The following is a 26,751-nucleotide window of genomic DNA, read 5'->3' as shown; positions in this document are numbered from 1 at the left end:
CATGGTACCCAGCCTCTGTTTTTAATTTTGAAATGTCAACATGGATTTGATGGTGGTCTCTGATACTGACTTCTTCAGGATTAAGCCCTCCATGACAGGGATGTATTCTAAACTGTATGGACAGGAGGAAGATGCCTTTATTTACAATGGACAGAAGTAAGAAAAGTAAGAAATGTCATAGAACTATGTCTGGGGGTCAGATGACAAGCACTGTGTCATCTCTAGCCCTGTGTCCCTGCAGGTGCTTTCTGCTGTGGACCCTCTGCTCCTTCTGTTGAGGGAGAATTTTGGATGAGAGCTGGATAATTTCCCAAAATTCGGTCAACTATGAAGCTCTGGAACTCAAGTTGCTGTGCTGCAAAGCTGTCTGAGGACAGGCCATGGTGGCAGAGAGGGGCAGGGAAGACAGGAAATTTGGCATGGAGATGATGGGCACATTTGTCACATGACCTGGGTTTGATTCCCAGCTCCATCATATACTAATTGTGTGTCCTAGGGCAAATGATTTATTCTCTCTAAGCCTCAGAGGCCCCAAAGGAGGAAGAATGATGTAAATGGCCCAGCACCATCCTGGGTGCATGGAAAACTCTAATTATGATAATGTCCTGGAACGTTCTGCAGTGAACAAGACAGACCACATTACTGCCTTCGTGTTGCCTGGTGATCAGAGTGATTATCGCTGGTGTTGGGGAAAACAGCATTCTGAGGCATGGAACGGTTTTCTTCCCTGCTCTGTGATGCAGGGCGCTCTTGTTGTGTTCACTCCTGCAGGTCACCTGCTCCCCAGCAGGGTAACAGTGAAGTGTGAGTGCAGTGGACTGCACAGTGGCAAAGGCCACGTGACTCCCTGAATGCATCCTGTGGACAGGCCAAGCACTGTGCTCTGTGTGAATCATCAGGTGAACTCTCATACAATTCTAGGGTGTAAGAACTCCTATTACCTCCTGTTTTACAGATGAGGAAACCAAGGTTTGTAGGGGTTAATTAACTTGCCCAAGATAAAGCAGCTGATGGGTAGTGAAGGCAGGAGTCACACAGCCCGTGACTATCTCTGCCCACTTGGCCCTCTTCTCAGGCTTGAGAACAGCTATGATGTCCCTGATAAAGTCACACTATGGAAAGTGGAAAGTATCTGACTTAGATGTCCTGCATCTGCTAGATGTCCTGCTTCTGCCTACTACACCAACTCAGAGAGCTGTTAGGTGACTTATCTGAGATAATGCGTGTAAAGTGCTTAAGTGCTTAGCATGGTGCCTGACACATTGTCAACACTTAGTATGCGCTTGCTGTTACTATGATTATATTACCTGGGCCAAAGAATGCCACTTCACTCTATCCTTCTTCATAGTGGTTATGTTCTAATAATATTTTATTACATTTACAGTTGACTCTTTAACAACATGGGGGTTAGGGGTGCTGTCCCCCAGAGTTATTGAAAACTGCATATAACTTTTGCATTCCCCAAAATTTAACTAATAGCCTACTGTTGACCAGAGGGCTTACCTGTAACGTACATAGCCAATTAAATATTTTATATGTTATATGTATTATATTCCATATGCTTACAATAAGTAAGCTAGAGAAAAGAAAATGTTATAAGGAAATCATAAGGAAAAGAAAATGTATTTACTATTCATTAAGTGGAAGTGGATCATCATAAAGGTCTTCATTCTTATGTTGGAACAGGCTAAGGAAGAGGAGGAAGAGGATGAGTTGGTCTTGCTGTTGTAGGAGTAGCAGAGGTGGAAGAGGGGGAGGAAGTGGAAGGGGAGACAGGAGAAGTGGGCATATTCAGGGTAACTTTATGAAAATATATTGTAATTTCTGTCCTTTTTTCATTTCCCTAGAAATGTTTCTATAGAATAGCAATTCTTCCATCATTTGCTTTAGTTTCAGTGCCTGTGTCATAGAAGCGTCAGTGTTGTGAAGGAAGTCTTGAATAATTGCAATTGCCACCCTTCTCCTGAATTGTCTAATATCAGTCTGTTTTCTAGCACTGCATCTCCCATGTCTTCTTTCCCATCGTCTGGTGCTGTTTTAGAAGCACTCGTCTCCATCAAATCATCTTCTGTTAATTCCTCTGGTGTGTCTGTTAGCTCTTGACTTTATTTAAGATGCATATCTTGAAACTCTCTACCTGCTCCCACCCTCTATCTTTTTGCCGTATCCACAATCTTTTTCTTGATTTCCTTGATTGGCTAAGTCATCGATATGGATACGGTGAAGTCATGCACAACATCTGGACACACTTTTCTCCAGCAGGAATTTATCGTTTCAGGCTTGATAACTTTCACAGCTTTTTCTGTAACAACAATGGCATCTTCAGTTGTGTAATTCTTCCAGACCTTCATGATGTTCTCTCTGTTGGGGTTCTCTTCCAATTCAATCCTTTCCATAGTGTATGGGTGTAATGAGCCTTAAAGGTCCTTATGACCTCCTGATTTAGAGACTAAATTAAAGATGTGTTTGAGGGCAAGTAGACCACTTCGATGCCTTTGGTATTGAATTCATGGGGTTCTGGGTGGCCAGAGGCATTGTCCTATATCAAAAGAACTTTGAAAGGCAGTCCCTTACTGGCAAAGTACTTCCTGACTTCAGGAAAAAAGCATCAATGGAACCAATCTGGAAAAACAGTTCTCATTGTCCAGTCCTTCTTATTGTACAGCCAAAAGACTGACAGCTGATGTCTATATTTTCCCTTCAAGGCTCAGGGATTAGCAGATTTATAGGTAAGGGCAGACCTGACCATCAACCCTACTGCATTTGCTCAGAACAGTAGAGTTAGCCTGTCCCTTCCTGCCTTAAATCCTGGTGCTTGTTTCTCTTCCTTACTAATAAATGTCCTGTGTGGGATATTTTTTGTTGTTGTTGTTAGAATGGAACACTTTCATCTGCATTAAAAACCTGTTCAGGCAGATACATTTTCCTCCAGGAATTTATATGCGGCCTCTTGGTTGGCAGGAGCTGCTTCTTCTATTATCTTGACATATTTTTAAAGTTTTTAAAATTTTTAATTCTTAAAATTAATTAATTTTTGGTTTTTTAGAGACAGCATCTTGCTCTGTCACCAAGCTGGAGTGCAGTGGCACCATTATAGCTCACTGTAACCTCAAACTCCTAGGCTCAAGCAGTCTTCTCACCTCAGCCTTCTAAGTAGCTAGGACTACAGACATGTGCCAACCATACTCAGCTAATTTTTAAAACAATTTTTGATAGAGATGGGGATCTCACTGTGTTTTTCAGACTGGTTTCGAACTCCTGGCCTCAAGAGGTCTTCCCACTTTGGCCTCCCAAAGTGCTGGGATTACAAACATAAGCCACCGTGCCTGGTCTGTCTTAGCATTTTAAAAGCCAAACCTCTCTATAAAATTATCAAAGCATCTTTTATTGGCATTAAATTCTCCAACTTTAGATTCTTCACCTTCTTTTTTCTTTAAGTTGTCATATAATGACTTTGCTTTTTCTTGAATCTTAGAGTCTAGAATCTATTCTTGCTTTATCTTGAATATTAGAGTCTACAATCATATTAGAGCAATCCTGCACCCACATAAAAGCTGCATTTTGAATATGAGATAAAAGGTATTTCAGAAAAAGTGCAAGGTTTTGGCACTTGCTGTCATATAGCTGCAATGACAAATGGCTTTACAAATTTTCTTTCCTTTTTTTTTTTTAACAATCATCTTTATGTGTCATTTATCTTGAAATGAAGATAATTGAAGCTGCAGACCTCAATCTATGACACATATCAAGCAATTCAACTTTTTCTTGTCTGGACTTTTCTCTGCTTTTTGGGAGCACTCCCAGATCACTATTAGTTCTTTGTATGGGTCCAATGGTGTTATTCAAGGTTTATGATATCGCGCTAAACATGATGAAAGCATACGAGAACTGCAAGAGATCACTTTTTACTGCAATGTGCAATTTACTGGAGAAACTGCTCACGTGGAGATGATTAGTGTCATGGGAAATTTAAGCAGATATTTACAATACTTGAGCTCACCACAAGAGCAATAGGAGGCGGCTACAAAATTATTACAGTACTACACAATATACTGTAGTTAATTTTATGCAGTCATGATTTAATACCGCATCTTTACATTTGCATCTTTACATTTCTCTTAACTGTCAATGGCACCATGTTTGGTCTGTAAGTGTGTGTCTAAGTTTTGAAAATGTTAACTTTTTATACTTTGTGTATATTTATGGTAATAAATAAAAATGGCTAATATCTAAATATATTTTATGCGTTCATGACATACCTAACCTTTTAGTAACTTTTTATTATTTCTAGACTACAGAGTTGGTCTGTTAGTTTTTCTCAAATTGTTGCAAATCTCCAACAAATTTTTCAATGTTTATTGGAAAAAAATCCATGTATGAGTGGACCTGTGCAGTTCAAACCTGTGTTGTTTAAGGACCAACTGTATAGATTTATTATTGTTACTATCAGGGACCATTATTTATTCAGCTTTACTATGTATTAACTACTTCATCATTCTCAGTTTAGAAAAGGACACCTATACTTCAGAGAGAGTTGAGCAAATCCTACAAAGTTTTGTAGCCAGTAAGAACTGAGGTCTGCTTCATGCTAACGCCCTGGTGTCTGACCTCCTCCTTGTTCTCTGTTTTGGTTCTGCCCTGGCCCTCAGCTGATTTTTCACATGTGTTTTGGAGTGTGACGGAGTCCTGTCCGGACTCAGCATCCTGGCAGAGAAGGCCAGTGCCTTGGGAGGCAGGAGGAACTTCCCCACCTACCCAGTCATCTTCCTCCTGCAGAACTGTGGGCTCAGCACATTCAGTTTCGGAGCCTGAGTAATCGCCTCCTGGCTTCCACCCACACTGGGAAGGCAGTGTCGTGGTGGACTGCCACTGGGCTGCTTCTTTGTCAGCTTTGTCCTATTTAGGGCCATAATGAAATCACTTGTCATCTCCAGGCTGAGAAATGGTCCTTTAGTCTTTTCCCTTAATCCCCAGCCCTCCTAGAGGCTTCTTTTTCTTTAAGTTGCATTTGCACAGAACTCCCATAGCCACCCGTAGGGCATAGCTCGGGAAGGCAGCCCTTGACCTGTCATGCTGGTTTGTCACTCAGACAAACAGGGCTTCAGGGTGCCTGAGTGCATTGAGCAGGCTGGGCCTTGGAGGAGCTGCTTGACCAGGCGAGGCTGAGTGGGTGCCCCTCCTTTCATTCCCTATCCCCTCCATCTACTAGAGATTACTTTCTTCAAGCACTTTGTCCACATCCTTTCAAAAATAGCTTCCTGCCTTCAGCCGGAAGGCCTCAGTGTGTTCTAGAGACTTCTCTCTTGTTAACCTTCTTTCCCTAGCAAAGCAGTGAAAAGCATGGCCTGTGGTGTCAGACACACCTGGTTAGACTCCAGCCCTCCCGCTTCCTAGCTTTTGTTCGGCCTTGGGCAAGTTACTTGACTTCTCTACCACAATTCCCTGTTCTGTTAAATGGCAGTAGTGCCAACTTCAAAGGATTTTCAGTACGGTACCTACAGCATATAAGCATGCAATCAGCACTAGCTATCATTTCAATCAGCTGTTCTCAGCAAGGTGAAGTGAAATCTGAAATAGTTCACTGGAAGATGTGAGCAGCAATAGGTTTTACCTTCCCAGAGAGAAACATCCTTTGCCAGTAAATCCTTAAATCCTTCTTTGGTGGCAGGATGGGAAGAACCACATTGTACCTTCCTTTCTTCCCCCTGGTGGGAGCAGGTGAGAGAAGCTGGCAACAGTTGGCTGGGCCTGCTTCCAGCGTCCAGTCTATTCCATTCCCTTTTGTATTCACCCAATGCCAGAGGGAAGGGGCAAGAGGTTTGGAAGCCATTTTTAAAGGTTTTTCACCCCAGGATTCGATACTATTTTCTTTGTTGAGGATCCATCATGCCTAATGGAACCGCCATCTCTAGAAGTTTGGTAAGTTATATCCTCTGCATCTCCCTCCTCAGAAGAGACTTTTTTGTTCTGGGATGAAAGGAAACTCGCCCAGCCTGGAAAGATGTGCACCCCATGAAGTCCTTCCTATTCCCTGTGTCCCCAGGTCAGACAAGGCACTGGACTTTTCCTAGTGGTTCCCCAGCCTGGCTGTGCATCAGAATCAGGCAGGGAGCCTTTCATGTGCGCACTGGTCCCATCTGGCCAAGGCCTGGGTGCAGTGTCAGCTCTATTCATCTGGCTCCTATGTTTTCTCCAGAACCCTTTGTGGAAACATCTATCTCTTACTTAGAATCCAGGTCAAATGTTTGTCCCTCTGGCCAAATAACTTCCTTCTTCTTCTGGGCCTTCCTGAGTGGTGTTCTAGCCTTCTTCTTGCTGGGCTAGACAGTCATTGTGTGTCTGCCTCCCTTGAGGATGGAGCTCCCTGTGGGAGGGAGTGTGGGTTACCCATCTTTGCATTCCTAGCATGTGTTAGGTTGGGGCAAAAGTAATTGTGGTTTTTGCCATTACTTTTTTATGTCGTGGGGGGTGAGGGGTAATGGAATCCTTCTCTGTCACCCAGGTTAGAGTCCAGTGGTGCTATCTTGGCTGACCACAACCTCTTGGGTTCAAACAATTCTCCTGCCTCAGCCTCCTGAGTAGCTGGGATTATAGGCACCCACCACCAGGGTTTCACCATGTTGGCCAGGCTGGCCTCAAACTCTTGACCTCAGGTGATCCTCCTGCCTCGGCCTCCCAAAGTGCTGGGATTACAGGCATGAGCCACTGTGCCCAGCCTGCCATTGCTTTGTAAGGGCAAAAACCGCAGTGACTTTTGCAACAACCTAATAGCAGTGGCTGCTACTCAGTAGGCACCACCAAAGGTTTGCACAAAACATAATGTGTGTTTTCAAATCCCTTCTTGATATTTACCTTCTGGTGCACTGCTTAAGATACAGCAGATTTCCATTAAAAACTTTTCACCTGAATGTGGAGGGCACAGCTGAGCGGCCTCCATTGCTCTAAAGCCATGCTATTTGTCAGACATTTACCTTTCTTCATCAGCCCCTTTCCTCATCTGCCAGCATTTCCCATGAGAAAACAGTGTGGTCTGCAGTACCCTTTGCAATGCTTGGCCCAGATTCTCCAGATTTGAAAACATTTAGCTTGTAAAGAATAGATTCACTGTTTCCTTCCCATCTGGTGCATCTTTTGTGACTGTTGTTCATTGAGCTTTTGTATTCAGCTTGAAGTAGGGGATGGAAGCACCCAAACAAACAAAAAAGGACAATTAGAAAAATAGTGGCTTTAGCTTGTTCTTTAGAAGGCTCCTTCAAAGGATAAAGTAATTCCCTGAGAAAAGCGTTGTGCAGGTGTGAATTAGGTCTGAGTGGAACAAGGGTATTTACAGATGTTCTTAGAAGCTGCTCAGCCACCTTAGGCATGGTCTTCTGGGTAGCACATGCTCCAGCTGTCCACATGCTTCACACTCACCTCCCAGGAAAACTGCAGCAGCTCCTCATTGCCCTTGGGAATCCAGGAGTTATTTATTGGGGATGTTTAAAGACTTTTCTGATATATCTTCAACTTGTCAACTTCCACATTTCCCCATTCAAACCTCCTGGAGGTTATAGAGGGAAGTACAGAGACTTCAGGGAAATTTTAAACATTCCCCATCGAGAGAAGGTGGGGAGCTGAGTCCTGGTCTTATGCGCTGGCCAACATCTCCTCTTCCAGTCTCTGTCCTCCACGTCATCCTCCTCCTCCTCCTCTCTCAATTATCCTTGCGCCAGGGCCCTCTCTGGTTTCAAACCATTCCTGCCTTTCTCTGGACACTCTGCCCTGAGGAGTGGACTAGGCAGCCCTGGGTTTTCCACATTAACTACAGAGGCACAGATTGGAACAAGTGCCAAGGAATCAGGCCACCTACCGAGCCTTCCTCTTGCCTCACTCTGACTCTCCATCCTGAGGGAAGATGATAGCAGTCGTTTTTGTTGGAAATGACCTGACCTGTGGGAGCATCCCATTCCTGGCCTTTGAAAGTCAAGTCGCCTTACTCATGGCCTAGCCCCCGATCACTCCTGGTGGGTGAAAAGTGCCTCAACATACCTAAGGAGCTGTGACATGAGCAGGAAAGCCCCTCTTTCTAGAAAGTATTAGGCACCATCAGTATGGCAGAGCCACTGCATCATACAGCACGCGGTCACCATTCTCACGTACAGTTACCGTGAGATGATGATGCTGCCTGTAGTTACACATTTTTCAACTATAATTTAATGATAAATTAATTTTGGTACTTATAATTGTCACACTGCAGTTTATAATTTTGAATTTTTAATGATCAATTTTCATATTTTCCCAGCCGAATTATCATCTTCATTGAAGCCAAGAAGCCTGTGCATAAGATGCTGTATCTACCACAATGCCTTCCACTTATATTTTTCATAGTAAATTTAGTCTTGTTAATATTGCATTAAAATGAACCTTTGAAGGCAAAGATGAGCACATAAAGCAGCCCTAATCTTGTCCTATTTGCTTTCTATTTTCTCCCCATGGGTAGAAGTTCACCTGCATGGCCCTGGCATTTCTATTTTGTGATTAGAAAATCACAGCAGCCATACATGATGTTTCACTTCTGTAATCCCTGCACTTTGAGAGGCCAAGGCAAGAGAATCACTTGAGGCCAGGAGTTTGAGACCAGCCTGGGCAACATAGTAAGACCTCATCTCTATGAAAAGTTTTTTAAAAAATTGGCTGGATGTTGTGGTGCACACCTGTAATCCCAGTTCTTCAGGGGCCTGAGGTGGGAGGATCACTTGAGTCCAGGAGTTTGAGGCTGCAGTGAGCAGTCATGCCACTGCACTCCAGTCTAGGTGATAGAACGACACCTTGTCTCTCTTAAAAAAAAAAAAAAAGTTATAGGAATCAGTTTATACTCTTGGCCTGGGGTCCTGCTATTTTAACAACACGAGGGTACAGCACCCCCAGGTTGTACAACTCCAGGGAGTACCAAGTATATTTTCATGTATGTGAGCAGTGCCTTCCAGAGTTGTCTACAGAAGCTACCTTGCAGCAGAACTGTCATTTAAAAACAATTTGCTAGTTATCAAATCTATATTAGGACATTAGCAGAAATGAATATTTGTCAATTCACTTACAGTCTTATCATCTGGACAAATCATTCTTCTCATTTTTCCTTGGTATTTTACACTCCTCTTTGGTGTACATTATTTTTGCATAGCTGTAATTTAGAGTAGTCTGTAATTTTGTATTTTGCTTTTTTTTCCTTTGCAAGGTATGTTGTAAGCTTTTCTATGCTGTCACTGTCCTTGTCATGGTTGATGGATAATTATTATACCAAGTGGATTTCAATGAATTATTTGACCACTTGACAATTAGCTTATTTCCAGTTTTTCACTATTATAAAGAATGAACAGAGGGCAAAGGAAGCTCTCATTTGTTCACTGTGACCTGTGTGTCAGTCACTATACTGGATACTTACTCACCTCACTTATTCCTCTTAACAATTATTTTTGGAACTGAGACGCAGACTGGTTAAGCAACTTAATACTATGAGTTGATATATAGTGAACTCTTACTGTGTGTCAGACTCTTTGCTACCTACTTTTCATATAATATCTCATATCTCACCATGTCCTATAAAATGTGTATTATCATTTCTACTCTTCAGGGAATTGTATTAATTTTAGGAGATGTTTCCCCAAGGTGTCACGTTAGAACTTGGAGAGGACAGAGTTGAGCTTAGGTTTGTTTGAGCTGTCTAAAACGCATGATCAGGCTGGGCATGGTGGCTCATACCTGTAATCCCAGCACTTTGGGAAGCTGAGGTGGGTGGATCGCTTGAGTCCAGGAGTTTGAGACCAGCCTAGGAACATGGTGAAACACTGTCTCTACAAAAAACACAAAAATTAGCTGGGTGTGGTGGTGCACACCTGAAATCCCAACTACTCAGGAGGTTGAGATGAAAGGATCACTTGAGCCCAGAAGGTGGAGGTTGCTGTGAGCGGAGATCACGCCACTGCACTCCATCCTGGGTCACAGAGCAAGACCCTATCGCAGTCAATCAATCAATCAAATAAGTGAATAAAACTCATGGTCAGTATAATGTCAGCTCCATGGGGGTACTTTTTTTTCCTCTTGTTTTTGTTCTCTGCTGTGTTCTCAGTGCTGAGAATGCCTGGCACATAGTTGGTACTCAATAAAGGCTTGTTTCATGAATAACTGAATGGTCTCAGCATTAGGTAAGCAGCTTGAGGTCAGGTTTCTTTGGCTCCCACATCTTTGTTTTTTCTGCTATATCACTGTCTTGGGTACAGGTGAGTAGAAAATAAATTCTCATAGGCAGACAGAGACACATATATTTATGAATTTGTGTGTGTGAGCCTTTTTATCTATTTAACTTTTATTCAGCTTTAAAAATTTTTATTAAATTTTATTTTTTAAAGCAGTTTTAAGTTCATAGCAAAATTGAGCGGAAGGTACAGAGATTTCCCATATACCCTCTGCCCCCACACTCCCCTGTTATGAATATCCCCCACAGAGTGGAATTGTAATTGTTACAGCTGATGAACCTACATTCACACAAAGTCCGTAGTTTACATTAGGGTTCACTTTTTTTTTTGAGACTGAGTCTCCCTCTGTCCCCTAGGCTGGATGGAGTGCAGCAGTGCAATCTTGGCTCACTGCGACCTCTGCCTCCCAGATTCAAGCAATTCTCCTGCCTCAGCTTCCCAAATAGCTGGGATTACAGGTGTGTGTCACCCCACCCAGCTACCTTTTTTGTATTTTTAGTAGAGACAGGGTTTCGCCATGTTGGCCAGGCTAGTCTTGAACTACTGACCTCAAGTGATCCACCCGCCTTAGCCTCCCAAAGTGCTGGGATTGCAGGCATGAACCACCACACCTGGCCATTACAGTTCACTCTTGATGTTGTATATTCTATAGTTTTGGACAAATGTATGATGGCATGTATCTACCTCTATAGTATCATACAGAGTAGTCTTACTGCCCTGAAAAATCCTCTTTGCTCTGTCTATGAATTCCTTCCTCCCTCCTAACCCCTGGCAACCAGGATCTTTTTTACTGTCTCTATAGTTTTGTCTTTTCCAGCATGTCATATAGAATGCAGCCTTTACAGATCTTAGTAATATGTATTTAAGGTTCCTGTACATCTTTTCATGGCTTGATAGCTCATTTCCTTTTAGGGCTGAGTAACACTCCATTGTCTGGATGTAGCACAGTTTAGTTACGCATTCATTTACTGGAGTACATCTTGGTTGCTTCTAAATTTTGGCGATTATGAGTAAAACTACTATAGACGTCTGTATGCAGTTTTTTGTGTAGATGTAAGTTTTCAGCTCCTTTGGGTAAAATACCAAGGAATGTGAGAATGTGATTGCTGGATTATATGGTAAGAGTATATTTAGTTTTGTAAGAAACTGCCAAACTTTTCCAATGTGGTGCTACCAGTTTGCATTTCCACCAGCAATGAATGAGAGTTCCTGTTCCTCCACATCCTCTTCAGCAGTTGTTGTTTTCAGCGTTTTTGGATGTTGCTCATTCTGATACGTGTATAGTGATGTCTCATTATGTGTGATCTTTTCTTTCCTTTGGGTTATTTTGTTAGGAATTATTGTGAGAAATGCAATTACGAAAGCAAATTGTAAAAACATTTTATAAGAAAGAAAATTGTAAAAACATTTTATAAGTTCTTAAAAATATATTGATTTTTGTTTTTGCTGCTTACATAAGTGTGTCTTGTTAGTGGACAGGCAAAAAATGGTCCAGTTTCACTGCTACCTTGCCAGCGCTGTTTTAAAAAAATTCTTTACTAATGCTATATGTGAGTACATCACTACCGCAATCTTTCAATTTATTTCTAGTTCATTATTTGCTTATGGATCTTTTATGAATGTTCTATTTAGCAAGATATCATATTTGTTTTGAAGCTTGGTGCTACTGCTTCCTAAACAATGCATGTTTTTCAGGTCCCAAAGCAGTTGTCTTCCTGCAACACGGCTTGCTGGCAGATTCTAGTAACTGGGTCACAAACCTTGCCAACAGCAGCCTGGGCTTCATTCTTGCTGATGCTGGTTTTGACGTGTGGATGGGCAACAGCAGAGGAAATACTTGGTCTCGGAAACATAAGACACTCTCAGTTTCTCAAGATGAATTCTGGGCTTTCAGGTATATTTGAATTGATAATGGCATGGATGTATTTCCTTAGTACTCTTAAAGCAGACAACAGGCTTCCAGCAGAAGAGGCAGATAGGTGGTAACTCTGAAGTTGTATGAGAGGGGAAGTTGGTATCTTTTGAAAGGTTTTAAATTTTGCTAGGAATTTAATGACTAGCAGTAAGGTAAATTATAAGTACATGATTACATTAAGATTTACATTTAGTTAGGAATTCTTAAGTTATTTTGGCATTTCTGGTGGTGTGGGTGCTGCTGGGTAAATGTTGTTCCGTAACTTTCCTTATTTCTCCATAAATATGTAATCCAGATGTTCACTTTTCTTCTTTCCAGAAATTATCCTTTCCTCCCTCTTACTTCTGGCTCCACCAGTTAATTGCTGTATGACATTGGACATCTTACATAAGCCTCCTGTGTCTCAGTTTCCTTATTTGTAAAATGGAGCATAATAAACACCTACCTCAAGGTCACTGGGGGCTTAAAGGAGAGGATGCAGAGAAGGAGCCTCCACAGAACCTGGCACCTTGTATGAACTTGCTAGGGGTTGGCTCTTCTCCTGCCAGTGGCAACATGCGCATGCATATACACTTGGTTTTCGTCTATGTTTTGGTACCAGGTATTAGAGAAAGTCAGCAGCACTATAGCAGTCTCTGGGCTTGCTTCCCATTTTTAAAACCAGAGGCACCTCTAAGGACATGAAACACAAGAATGAGAGCTTTTAACAAAAGGCATATACAAGAATTGGTTTATTGTCACTCTATTTGTAACAATGGAAAACAGGGAATTACCCAAATGCATGTCAGCAGTGAATGGATAAAGTGTTGTATATTTATATAGTAGAATAAGAATGAACAACTTACAATTAAATGCAGCAAAAAATGGATTAAGCCAGATACAGGAGAATACACATTGTATAATTCTACTTACAGAAATATTTAAAAACAGGTGAAACTAATTTCTGGTGTCAAAAATGAGGACAATAGTTACCTTTGGGAGACACAACTGGAAGAGAGCCCAAGGGGGCTTCTGCAGTCCTGCTGGTGTTGTTTCCTGGACTCACTGCTGGTTTTCCCAGCTGTGTTTAGTTTGTGATAACTCATCAAACAGCATACTCAGTATGTGTGTGCTATTCTATTTTATGTACTATTTCAATGAAAGAGTTCCTTTCTTGGATTACAGTTACGATGAGATGGCAAAATATGACCTACCAGCTTCCATTAACTTCATTCTGAATAAAACTGGCCAAGAACAAGTGTATTATGTGGGTCATTCTCAAGGCACCACTATAGGTATGTATGTAAATAAGATCAGAAGTTGATATAAATTCTTCATTACAGAGTTTGTACTTTTCTTAAAAGTGAAATATAAAAAGATGTTAGTTCAAATTCCATTTATTTTTAAATGCCAAACAGAAATAATGAATAGGATAAGGAATTATGGTAACATTTAGTCTTCTGTGAAAATTCATGTATATGGTTGAAATTGAAGAAATTAATGTAAGCCACAATATATTACATGTTTTCCTAGATAAAGCGGGATAGGGATGTGAGAGGGTAGAAAACAAGTAGTTTCTAAGTTCAGAGACTTACATAAAGAAAACAAGAAAATATACTGCCTTCTGAAGTTAAGTGGAATATAACTAACTACAGGTACATTTGGTTTACAAAAAATTTTGAAAAGTTATATGCATTTTAATTTATGCTGATTATATAAGTAATGCACGTTCACTGTAGAAAAACAGAAGAACAGAAGATTTAGCAAAATTAAAGAAAATAAAAATTGCCCATAATTCTAGCCAGCAAGAGTTTTTGTAATTAGGGGCTAGGAACCTGTCCTATAATTTATTTAATTCTCCCTTTTAATGTTTACTATGACTAACACCTTAGTGTTCCTGTCACATGCTCTCCTTACAATATATTCCTAGAAGGAGCCTTACTATATGAAAGGTATGAATGTTTTGAAGGGTCTCAAAACATGTGGTTATATTGCCAGAAAAAAAATTGAGTTATGCATTTTTCTTTATTTATATTTCTTCTTTCATGACTTGCCTGCTTGGGACCTTTGCCCCACTGCTTCCTAAAGTGACATTCTGGGGCCAGGTGGCAAGACGTCAGAGAGGGTTGTATTAATTCGTTTTCATGCCACCAATAAAGACATACCCGAGACTGGGCAATTTATAAAGAAAAAGAGGTTTAATGGACTCACAGTTTAATGGATTGTGAGCTAGGGAGGCCTCACAATAATGATGGAAGAGCAAGGAACATCTTACATGGTGGCAGACGAGAGAGTGAGAGCCAAGTGAGGGAGTTTCCCCTTATAAAACCATCAAATCTCATGAGACTTACTCACTACCACAAGAACAGTATGGGGGAAACCGCCTCCATGATTCAATTATCTCCCACCAGGTCCCTCCTACAACACATGGGAATTATGGGAACTACAATTAAAGATGAGATTTGGGTGGGGACACACCGAAACCATATCGAGGGTTAAAATATATTTTAAAGCTAGGGGATTCTAAATGTGTGAGTTCCTTTGAAATTATTGGTGGTTTATTTCAACGTGGTGTCTGTAAATTGTTCTTTGGGGGAGGGGCATGGGGGGGGATAAAGGTGATGGGGTGAGGCTCTTGGAAATACAGTCTGTTATTTACATTGTAAAAGGAACTGGGAAGATTTTCTGATTCTCCCAGACTGGATTTCTTCCAGTGCTTATCTAGGTTGAGATTTGGAACAAGCATTAACAAATGCTTGATTTACTAGTTTAACCAAATTCAGTGTTAGGGCACACGGAAGTTCAGAGTGCCCCATGTCAAGTGTTTTGGCTCCTGCTGGTGGTATTGTTTGCGTAGGTCTCAGGCCTCCGCGAGAGGGCGTCGCGAGTGACGGCTTTTGTGTTTTCTGAGAAGGAAATCCCAGAAGATGGAATTCCTGTTTTCTTCCCTTTGTTCTCACAGGTTTTATAGCATTTTCACAGATCCCTGAGCTGGCCAAAAGGATTAAAATGTTTTTTGCCCTGGCTCCTGTGGCTTCCGTCGCTTTCTGTACTAGCCCTATGGCCAAATTAGGACGATTTCCAGATCATCTCATTAAGGTACTTGAACCCCTCCCATCCCTCTCCTCTCCCCGCAGATTTCCTCCTCAGATCTGAAGAACTGGCAAGTGGAGGGATAATCTGTGCCTTCCTCCCCTGCATTTTGATATCAGTGGGCTTTTCTTTTTCCTTTTACCCCTCCTTCCAGACCCAGGGGTGGCCGGGGATGCCTGTCGTTTCCTGCACACTGGTGCCACGTGTACTCATGGTTAGCATGTGTCAGTACAGCTCTGCCCACCTCACAGGGAGAGCAAGGAGAGTCTGGGATAAAATAATTTAAGCATTTGTGGAGTTGCCCTTTATCCCATGAGGTGAGCCTGTGCACAGAGGACGTAGGAGATGGGAGATAGGAAATGTTCCCAAAAGCCCATCCCTAGCTACACTGAGGGTGACCTAACAACACTATCATTATTGTATTTTATAATATGGCTCCTAAACACAGCCAGTAGCTTCATCAGGGCTCTGCCCTAAAGCTGTGGCACCCGAACCTCTGTTCAAGGAGGAAATAGATTTCATGAAAAAGAGTTTTAAGCCAGGTAAGACCAGATGGTCTATTATGCATGCATTATATGTCTTTTATGAAATACATGTTTACACACACACATATGAAATCCTGTATAGAAATATATACATGAAATCAGGTATAACGTCTCTCATGGGCCATTTAGAAGACTTTAATAGGAAAGATGGAAACTCTTAGGCTTAGGCAGTCCTTCTGCCTTGGCCTCCCAAAGTGCTGGGATTACAGGCATGAGCCACCGTGCCTGGCCAATAAAAAAATATTTAAAAAACAAAATAAAAAAACAAGCCGTGGGCTGGATTTGGCCTGCTGGCCAGTAGCATTGAATTAGATGGACGCACCTCCAGCAGACATTACTGATCAATCACAGCCTTGACTGTTTCTTAGAAGTAACCACCAATCCATGAGAGTCAGATGAAAACTACTTGGGGATGGCCCTGGGAGGGGTGATCATTAAGGCCCTTTCCCATTGTAGAAGTCTGCTGTAAACTTATTTGATTTTCTGCCTCCTTCTCTTCATTTGGAGAATTTAAATACACCTCTGTAATGTGTGATTTTTGCTTTGGTAAACTTGTGCAAAAGCATCCTGGTTTGATGTCCACTGGTTGCCGTTCTCTCCTGAGGCCATTCGTGGAGTCATTGGGTGCTTGTCTCTGCTTCTGAGGTGAGTCATGGAGACCTGTGCACCAGAATGAAATGCTGAGATGTTCTTGGGTTTCTTTTTATTTTGTAGGACTTATTTGGAGACAAAGAATTTCTTCCCCAGAGTGCGTTTTTGAAGTGGCTGGGTACCCACTTTTGCACTCATGTCATACTGAAGGAGCTCTGTGGAAATCTCCTTTTTCTTCTGTGTGGATTTAATGAGAGAAATTTAAATATGGTATGCATGTTTATAGTAAGACTTGATTTTCTTTTATCTGTGAATGTGCTTATTTGTGTTGAATGATGTGGGAGAGGCGGGAATGACCTCATCAGAACTCTAAAGAGTCTTTCATTTGAGAGGCACAAGCATGAACTTTGGCCAATGCCTAGAATACGGTACCACCTGCTGCTATCCTCAGGCTGACTGTGGTCACCTTCTTATGTTGTAGCTAGATGGAGACTATTGAATGAGGAGATCTGTCACAAATTAAGTTGTAATATTTATAATTAGTGATTTATTTCTTTTAGAAATTATTATAAGTGGTAGACATAAAGATGGGAACAATAGACACTGGGGACTCCAAAAGGAAGGAGGGAGAGCGACAAGGGCTGAAGAACTTCCTATTGAGTACTGTAGCCAATATTGAGTACTGTGGTTATGGGATCAATAGAAGCCCGCATCTCAGCATCATGCAATCCACCCTTGTAACAAATCTGCACATGTACCCCCCAAATCTAAAATACACAAATTTTCAAAAATTACTGTAAGTGTTTAAATTTGGAATGGCCATTTACATACACATATGTGTATGCTTGCAGTGTGTGTGTATTTATAAAAATACATTTTATAAAATGTAAACCCTTGGCCAATACTATGCCCGTGTTTCTAACTATATTTGTTAGTTTGTCATGTGGCATTTTGAAAAAAAGGGTTAAAATCCTGGAATAAAGGCCCTAAGGAATTTAAGTGCCATTTTTCTTTTGTCTGATAATTAAAGCAAGGTGTGATTGTTATATGAAATTTGGGAAATTCAGGAAAGCATGAAGAAGAAAATGAAAATGCCCTGTAAACGCAACCCACACAGTCCCGTGCTTACCATATTGTTGCACCTCCTTCATATGGACTCTGTGTGTGGTTGTACGTATTTTTATAGGACAGATTTTTAGTCAGATATTTTTTTTCTACCTCTCATCTCATATACTTGAGATTATGGCTCTAGTTTTTAGTGCTTTGGAGGGCAAAATACAATGTTTATTATCAATGCCACCTTAATGCTGTTTTCATTCTTCATTTCAACGTATTTATTTCGCAGTCTAGAGTGGATGTATATACCACACATTCTCCCGCTGGAACTTCTGTGCAAAACATGTTACACTGGAGCCAGGTAGGCATTCCAGGAGTGCATTTGGGGTTCATGTAAAATCAACGTCAGAAAGGTCTGGGCATGCAAACCCTTCCCAAATAGAAAGACAACCTGCTTACAAATCTGATCTGGTTTTCTTCCCCAGAGTCCTGGGTTTTTGTCATTGTGCTTGTGTTGCTTTTGATACCTGTGGTGGGGCACACTGTGTTATACATGGGTTCACAAACAGCTACTGGGGTTGACATTTTTCTTTTCCCTCCTCTCCCTTCCTCAAGTCTCAGGTTAATATATTCTCTCCCTTTCCTTCTCCCCCAGCTTTCTTTTCCTCCTGCTGTTTCCTCCCGTCCATCTACTTCTCATTGAGTCCTAGATTTTTTTTATTTCTGTGTTGCTTCTTAAAGAGTAATTTTAAAGCCGTGTTGGAGATAGAAACCGCTGTTTCAACATTAACCCCTGATCACAATATGCTTGGAACAGCAGTGAATAAACTGGAGCTAAACCAATGATAGATGTGAATGGGCGCCCCTGACTTTTGAAATACAGTTTTGATTATTTTATCATGTAAATAAGTCATGTTCATTCTATAAAATTTAGAAACATCTAGAAAAAAATTATCTTAAAATGAAAATAAAATCATTCTATAACCCTAGACAGAGAGGAAATGCATATCCATAGATATTGAATGTCTCTGCATTCTATTCTATACCTCTTTTCAAAAAGATGCTGTTAAAGGCATGGATAGAAATAGTAGATGTAGAAATAGATTGATTTTTCTCCTGCTTACTGTTTTACAGCTTGCTTTTCTTTTTTCACCTGACAATATGTCAGGGACTTCTCTCCACCTCAGGACATAATTTTGTGCCATTTATTTTTCAGCTAACTTCATTTTTAATATGAAACAACTCACCATTTAAGCCCTAAACCAAGATACTGTAGGTGTCTTGAATAGTAATTTCCAAACACCTGGCAGTCACTGCTTGCATCAGAATCACCAAGTTGCTTTAAAAAGTACACTCTTTAATAAATCAAAGCATTAAAAAAGTAATGAGAGTTGGGATTATAGTGGAATTCTTGGATTGACTACCATCCAGGCTTATAAAACAAATACTCCTGTGTCCCAGTCATTTGGACTAGAGAATCTGTACTTTTATTTTTTTGTTTTATTTTATTTTTTTGAGATGGAGTCTCACTCTGTCGCCGGGCTGGAGTGTAGTGGTGCGATCTCGGCTCACTGCAACCTCCGCCTCCCAGCTTCATGTGATTCTCCTGCCTCAGCCTCCTGAATAGTTTTATTATTTTTTTTAAAAAAATTTTTATTGAGGTATAAGTGACATAGAATATTTAAAGTGTACAATTTGATATATTTCAGTGTTTGTATATACCTGTGAAACCATCACCATAATCAACACAGCAAATATATCATCATCCTAAAAGGTCCCTGCTGCTCCTTTGTGACACCTCCCCGCATCCCTCCCCTCAATCCCACTGATCTGCTTCCTGTCATTGTAGCTTAGTTTGTATTTTCTGGAGCTTGTATGAGAACAGTCATGCAGTTTATACTTGTTTTTGCCAGCTTCTTCCACTCAGAATACTTGTTTTGAAATTTTCCTATGTTGTGTATGTCAGTAGTTCATTCCTTTTTATTTCTGAGGATCTACATTTTTAAAAAATCTGCCTGGTAGATTCTTTTGCTCCACCAGGTTTGGGAGCAAACCTGGTCGGGACATCCTGATACTTTCATCTCCTTCTTCAGTTGCCCCAGGAACTCTAACAGTGCTATAGTTCTCCTTTCCCTGGGGCTCGTCTCTAAGGAACTAGGAAGAGCCTGGCCTCAGGCTCCTGGCCCTTTATAGTAACTAGAAGGCTGAGAGTTAAATGTCAGTTCCTCAGGGGCAGAGTTTGTTGTGGCCTAAAAGAGGGGCATCTGGAATGCAAATAGTTCATGACGTGCTGAACAGCACATGCTTACCACTTAAGGAATGCCCCCAAACCTTCAAAAATCCTCAAATTCACAAAGATTGAGGATTTTGGTTCTTGGTTCAGGTTTCTGCTTTTCTCCTTGGTCACATTTATGCTTATAGTCACTTGTTTTCTTCATATACTCTGTCACTAGAATTCCCCTACATTTTTGAGGATGCCTAGGACCTCTTACCTAATGGACATTTTCCTAAAAGGCCCAATGTCTGTCACCTCAGCAGTTATTGCACTCCCAGAGATGATGGAGGGTGACTGAGCTGGCTGGAGGCAGATCCCGAGCTTTCCCACCAGCTTAGTGACTGCCAGCAGCCCACGCTCAGTACACGCCAGGCCTCAGCAAAGGACAAATGGCCACCAGACCTGGGATGTCAGAGGCCCTTGGGAATGTTGAAACCAAGGCTGTCCTAGGCCAACTCTATTTTATATTACAGACCTGTGTTGCTTCACCCTTCTGTGTCTTGGGCCTCCACTGGGCATGGGGTTTGCAGTAGAGATGTTGGATCGGCTATCATCTAGGCTACTGGTCTTGTTCCAGCCCTCTTATCCAGCAGCTCGCCAGGGTCAAAGGCTGCAGGGTGAGGGCCAGAGCACTGCTCTGTGCCCCATTTGTGACCTGGTGACTTTAGATTCTAACTACCCTGGAATATACCTCCAGAATATTTGCAAAGCCCAGATTTTCTGTAGAAGGCAGCCTGGGCCTTTGCTCTTCTACCCACTGTACCATCTTTTGTCAGTAAAATGGTCGGTTGCTTTGTGCAGCCGTTGTGTCGGATCTTCCCTTTGGCTTTCCCTCCTCTGGACTGTTGGCCAGGGGCTGCCACTGGTGCAGGCTGCAGGCTCCAAGAGGCAGTGCAGGAAAAGGCTTCTGTGGAAGGTGGTCAGGCCTGGATGCCGGGCGGACTGGGGCTAGAATTCAGGTGTGGCATTAGAGGGCTCTTATGGTATGAGTTTGGGGTTGACCTTAAAGGCCATTTTGTTTACAGTACATTCAGAAGTTTATTTTTTGTTTAAATAATTAGTATTAACTTGTTAATAAATTCCATACCTCGTTCTTTAGTGGGACTTTAAATTTAGCATACTCATCTTTCCATTCTCCTTATAAACCTGATGAATTCTGGAGCTCCCCAGAGCCAAGACTTGATATTACTGCTCACTTTCTCACTGGCCCTGCCCAGAGCCCAGGTACTCTCACCTGTTTGAAGAAGGCCATCCCAACGTAGTTTTCCAGTGTTGTTCTGAACTACCTAAGGTGCTATTAAAAATACTGGTTCTTGGGCCTGTCTGAGACCTGTGGAGACTCTGAATTCCTAGTGCTGTGACCCTGGGATCTATGTTTGAGTAAGTGCCTTAGATGATTATGATGTGCTCTTTTTTTTTTCTTTAAAGGAAAAAAACATACTTTTGGTAGGCTTTTAAAGAACACTGTGAAAAGGATATTCAGTATAATTTTTTTAAACATGTAATATGTTTTATGAAATTTTAGAAAATATACGAGTGAAAGAAAAATGACTTGTATGTCTAGCACCCAGCAATAGCCACTATTAATATTTTGGTATAATCTTACAATTTTGTAATATAATCATTTCCATTACGAAAGTCAGATCATACTACATCTGCTTTTATGTAAATTTTCATTTAATGAAATGCCATTATATTTGTTAGATAGAAGCTAAGCTGTTGTGTTAGAGACCCCAAAATACAGCTGCTAAATAAAGAGTTTATTTCTTTCTCATAATAAAGTTCAGAGAGTGGTGGCCCAGATTGATGATAGAGGGGGTTTTGGCTGTGTTCCATGAGGCCATGCAGGGAGCCAGTTCCCTCCATACTATAGCTCTGCCATCCTCTAGGTGTTGTCCTCTTCTGCCTGGTTGCAGCCGGGTCACCTCCATGTCTCTTCCAACTCACAGGAAGGCAGGGGAGAGGGAGCTCAGGGCAAGTGACTTTGTGCGAAGGAGATAGCTTAGAAGTGAGCGATATGGCCATAGCCTGGCTGCTCGCAGGAGGATGAGGATATGGTTTCTATCTTGGCAGCCATGTGCTTAGGGAAAGCTTTAGGGATTCTGTTACTGAAAGGAAGAAGGCAAGAATGGGCATGGGCGACAGTCTCTGTCATAATTAAAAATGCCTTTCCGGGTCAGTAACTAAAGTTTTAAAATATTTGTCATAAAGGGCAGTTTCTGTTGCTTGAATTTTATTATCATTTTGTTTTCGGCAGTGATAGTTGTTTTGCAGTCATAAATCATCTGTCCTTATATGTTAGAGAATTTTCTTAGGATGATACATTCATAGCAGTAGACTTAGTAGGGAGAGGGTAGGCATAGCTTTAAGACTTCTAATACATATTGTACTTTAGAAAAGTTGAACCTGTTTACATTTTTATTACCATTCAAGACCTAAATATAATTTTTAAATGTCATTTTAAAACCATTTATCCTGATACTATAGGCATTTCCTCCTGATCATTATCTATATATACTCTGTGATATGATTATCACAGAAGTATAACCTTAGTGTATATTCGGTTTCATTTTCTTTTTCCACTTAGTATTATTTATGAGATTATCTGTAAGCCATTTTCTGTTTCTATTTTATTTATATTTATGACAGTGGCATACTCCTTGTGTATATTTATGTAATATATTTACCCAAATATCTATTATTTGAAATGGTAAGTTTTGGCCACAAGGTGGCGCCCGGTAAAAAGAAATGCCCAGACATTCTCTGTCAAAACTGCTTTTGATTTATGTAAAGTCTGTTCTTATCAACTGCATACAATTCTACTGTTTGATGTAATAAAACACAGAGTGAGATTATATACTACAGGGGATTGTTACTTATTAAAATTGGGCTTTAGCTTATTTCCAGGTTTTTGTTACTGTAAATCATCTTAATACTTTTCATTTGAAATATCCTTTCAAGTGGATAGCTTGAAGTCCTAAGTGACTCTGAGCACAAAGTCAAATTTAGAACTTCAGTCTGAGCTATAGGCAAGTTTCACCTTTGTATTCTGTGCTCACGCTGGTGCTTCATATGAATGCTGAAGGACATGCGACAAAGTGATGAACTGCTGTCTGTGTTCAGTGGCAGAATAGTTTGCATCAATATATTTTCACTGACAAAGATGGGGAACACATGTACCAACAGGTGCTGTGAATCCAAATTTTGTTTTGCTTGTTAAATATGCCACAGGTATTTAAAATCAGTCATTTGCAACGGCAAAAACAGATGCCAAATATTTCTCCTGTAACAGTCCCCTATAGTATATCATCTCACTCTGTCATTTATTACATCAAACAGTAGAATTGTATGCAGTTGATAAGAACAGACTTCACATAAATCAAAAGCAGTTTTGACAAAGAATGTCTGAGCATTTCTTTTTACCAGGCGCCACCTTGTGGCCAAAACTTACCATTTCAAATTCATTTGGCTTGCCAATTTTGTGTTTAATTCTTGACATACATTTAATTTGAGAGTGTAGAGGAAAGATGGATTTGCACTATTTTGAATTTTAAAAATAAGTGACTTTTGCTAATATTTTATATTATACTATTTTAAATATGAATAAATATAAATTTCAATACAATTTCAATTTCATGGCTCTAGTATCCCTAACTAGTTAGAATTGTGCTGGCATGCAGTACTACTTGGTGATTATACTGATACCAATACTCATAAAAAGTGTTTAATCAATACCATCATTAAAATTTGACTAAGTAATATGACTAGCCAAGTAGAATGGGTAAATAGAAAATATACAGTTGTCCGTCAAGTATCTTTGGGGACTGGCTGCAGACATCACCCCCAAACCAAAATTCACAGATACTCAAGTCCCTTATATAAAATGATGTAGTATTTGCATATAGCCTATGCACATCCTTTCATATGCTTTAAATCATCTTTAGATTACTTATGATGCTTAATACAATGTAAACGCTATGTAAGTAGGTGTTATACTGTTTTAAAATTTGTATTTTTTATTGTTTTATTATCTTTTATTGTTTTTTTCCAAATATTTTCAATCTGCAAAATATCACTTGGCTGAATCCACAGATACAAAACTGTGGATATGGAGGGCCAATTGTATATTATAATTATTTTATCTATATATATCCATCTCTCTTTCTGTGTATATATATGTGTGTATATATATATGTATATATAGTGTATATATATATGTGTGTATATATATATATATGTAGCTATCTATCTGTCTACCTTTATTTCCCAAGTAAAATGACTGACTCTGAAAAAGCTTAGGATGCAAATTTCAGCAGAAAATGTCAGCATAAAGTTCTGCTAGCAGGAGCAACTGTTGATCTAGTGTAATTGACAGCATATGTGTATAGCTACTTTCTTGTGTCAGGTGGTAGCTGCTTAACAATCGTACAATGAGAAATTGAGTCATTCAGTAAAGCAGGACAAAACCATGCCATTTCATTTAAAATAATGCCTTGGAAATGAAGAGTAAATCTAGATATTGGTATAAAGTTGATTTCCGAGGTCGTGGCTAGCTCCAGCAACCTATGATGTTATCTCTAACTTCGGTGTCAGATAACTCTTTTCCAAATTATCTTCTTTTTAGGCTGTTAAATTCCAAAAGTTTCAAGCCTTTGACTGGGGAAGCAGTGCCAAGAATTATTTTCATTATAACCAGGTAAAGTTTTTAGTCTTTTCATTAAAGGGGGCCCTGAAAACTCATCAAGAAAGCCAGCCTGGCCTATCAGGATTCTGGCCAGGCTCAGGTGCTGTGGGAAATGTTTGCGGGAGTTGACTAGTGTTTGTTTTCCATCAGTCCATTCAGAACAATCCAAGCTTTGTAGCTGGTGTTGTGGACTGGGCCTCCTCTCTTTGTGCTTTCCCCAGCTCTAAATAAGAATCATCACTGTTATGCATTATTCAGAGTAATCACAAACACAGCCTGTAGAGTCAGACAGTCCTATGTCTGTTATCTGGTAGCTATGGGGCCTTGGCCAGATTACATTGCTTAAGCCTCTTGCCTGCACTAATAAAATTAGCATTTTTGAGCATGCTAAATGCACTGAAGTGTGAGGCACTTTGCTCTGTTTTTTAAATTTAATTCCCAGAGCATCTCTGTGACGTAAACGTGATTATCTCTGACTTAAACATGAGGACAGTGAGGCTTACAGAATTTCTGTGACTTGTCTTACACCCAAAGGGAAGAAGTAGGAGGGCATGACCCCAAACTCTTTCCAGCCACTATTGCCTTGAGTCTACTACCTATGGAGTACAACACCTTCCTTGCCGGGGATTAAACATTCATTTTGGTGCCCAGCCTATGGCAGCAGCTCCACAGCTAGTGGCGATTATAATTAGCATTCTTTCATTTGGGGTTAGATTTCTTTTTTTGTGCTGGTAATGGCAACTTGAAAAGATACTCAAAGGGGTTTTTAAAATTTAGTCTGTTAGTCAAACTTATTAGACAATGTTTAATGGAGATTGCGCTTATTGTGATTTTGAAAATTAAAACAACAACAACAAGGCTTTCTGTGGTTCCTTTTCATTGTAGAGTTACCCTCCCCCATACAATGTGAAGGACATGCTTGTGCCAACTGCAGTCTGGAGCGGGGGTCACGACTTGCTTGCAGATGTCTACGACGTCAATATCTTACTGACTCAGATCACCAACTTGGTGTTCCATGAGAGCATTCCGGAGTGGGAGCATCTTGACTTCATATGGGGCCTGGATGCCCCTTGGAGGCTTTATAATAAAATTATTAATCTAATGAGGAAATATCAGTGAAAGCCGGACTTGAGCTGTGTACCACCAAGTCAATGATTATGTCATGTGAAAATGTGTTTGCTTAATTTCTGTAAAACACTTGTTTTTCTTTCCCAGGTCTTTTGTGTTTTTATATCCAAGAAAATTATAACTTTGAAGATGCCCAGTTCACTCTAGTTTCAATTAGAATCATACTAGCTATTTTTTCTTTAATTAGGGCTGGAATGGGAAGCCAGTGTCTCAACCATAGTATTGCCTCTTTAAGTCTTTTAAATATCACTGATGTGTAAAAAGGTCATTATATCCATTCTGTTTTTAAAATTTAAAATATACTATACTGACTTTTTGCCCTTCATAGGACAAAGTAATACATGTGTTGGAATTTTAAAATTGTGTTGTCATTGGTAAATCTGTCATTGACTTAAGCGAGGTATAAAAGTACGCAGTTTTCATGTCCTTGCCTTAAAGAGCTCTCTAGTCTAATGGTCTTGTAGTTAGAGATCTAAATGACATTTTATCATGTTTTCCTGCAGCAGGTGCATAGTCAAATCCAGAAATATCACAGCTGTGCCAGTAATAAGGATTTTACAATTAATTTTATCAAACCTAACTGTGACAGCTGTGATTTGACACATTTTAATTGCTCAGGTTAAATGAAATAGTTTTCCGGAGTCTTCAAAAACAAATTGCACTGATAAAACAAAAACAAAACTATGTTTTAAATGCTTGAAGACTGATACACTCAACCATCTATATTCATGAATTCTCAATTTCATGGCAGGCCATAATTCTACTTATCTGAGAAGCAAATCCCTGTGGAGACTATACCACTATTTTTTCTGAGATTAATGTACTCTTGGAGCCAGCTACTGTCATTATTGATCACATCTGTGTGAAGCCAAAGCCCCGTAGTTGCCCATGAGAAGTGTCCCAGTTCATTTTCACCCAAATGAAGTGTGAACGTGATGTTTTCAGATGAAAGCTCAGCTCAGGGGTTCATTTTGTGTCTTAGTTTTATATGCGTCCTTATTTTTAATACACCTGCTTCACGTCCCTATGTTGGGAAGTCCATATTTGTCTGCTTTTCTTGCAGCATCGTTTCCTTACAATACTGTCCAGTGGACAAAATGACAATTGATATGTTTTTCTGATATAATTACTTTAGCTGCACTAACAGTACAGTGCTTGTTATTGGTTAATATAGGCAGGCCAAATACTACTTTGTAACTTTTAAAGTCTTAAACTTTTCAATAAAATTGAGTGAGCCTTATAGGCCCAAAGAA

General features: G+C 40.3%; 1 protein-coding gene across 2 annotated transcripts in view; it reads left to right on the top strand.

Moving 5' to 3' along the window:
- The window catches only part of LIPA (lipase A, lysosomal acid type), a 38,349-nt gene extending 11,598 nt beyond the window's left edge, over nt 1-26,751 (top strand). For both annotated transcript variants that reach the window (XM_054503502.2, XM_054503501.2), the window contains exons 4-10: nt 11,928-12,126; nt 13,312-13,421; nt 15,089-15,225; nt 16,479-16,625; nt 17,701-17,772; nt 24,311-24,382; nt 25,256-26,751. In XM_054503502.2, the coding sequence (XP_054359477.1) occupies nt 11,928-12,126; nt 13,312-13,421; nt 15,089-15,225; nt 16,479-16,625; nt 17,701-17,772; nt 24,311-24,382; nt 25,256-25,489 (971 nt within the window). In that variant the 3' untranslated portion in view covers nt 25,490-26,751. The remainder of the gene's footprint in view (nt 1-11,927; nt 12,127-13,311; nt 13,422-15,088; nt 15,226-16,478; nt 16,626-17,700; nt 17,773-24,310; nt 24,383-25,255) is intronic.

The sequence above is a fragment of the Pongo pygmaeus genome, chromosome 8 (genome assembly GCF_028885625.2).
Source record: "Pongo pygmaeus isolate AG05252 chromosome 8, NHGRI_mPonPyg2-v2.0_pri, whole genome shotgun sequence".
Taxonomy (NCBI): Eukaryota; Metazoa; Chordata; class Mammalia; order Primates; family Hominidae; genus Pongo; species Pongo pygmaeus.
The sequence above is the reverse complement of the archived record's forward strand: the minus strand, read 5'-3'. Positions and strand labels throughout refer to the sequence as shown.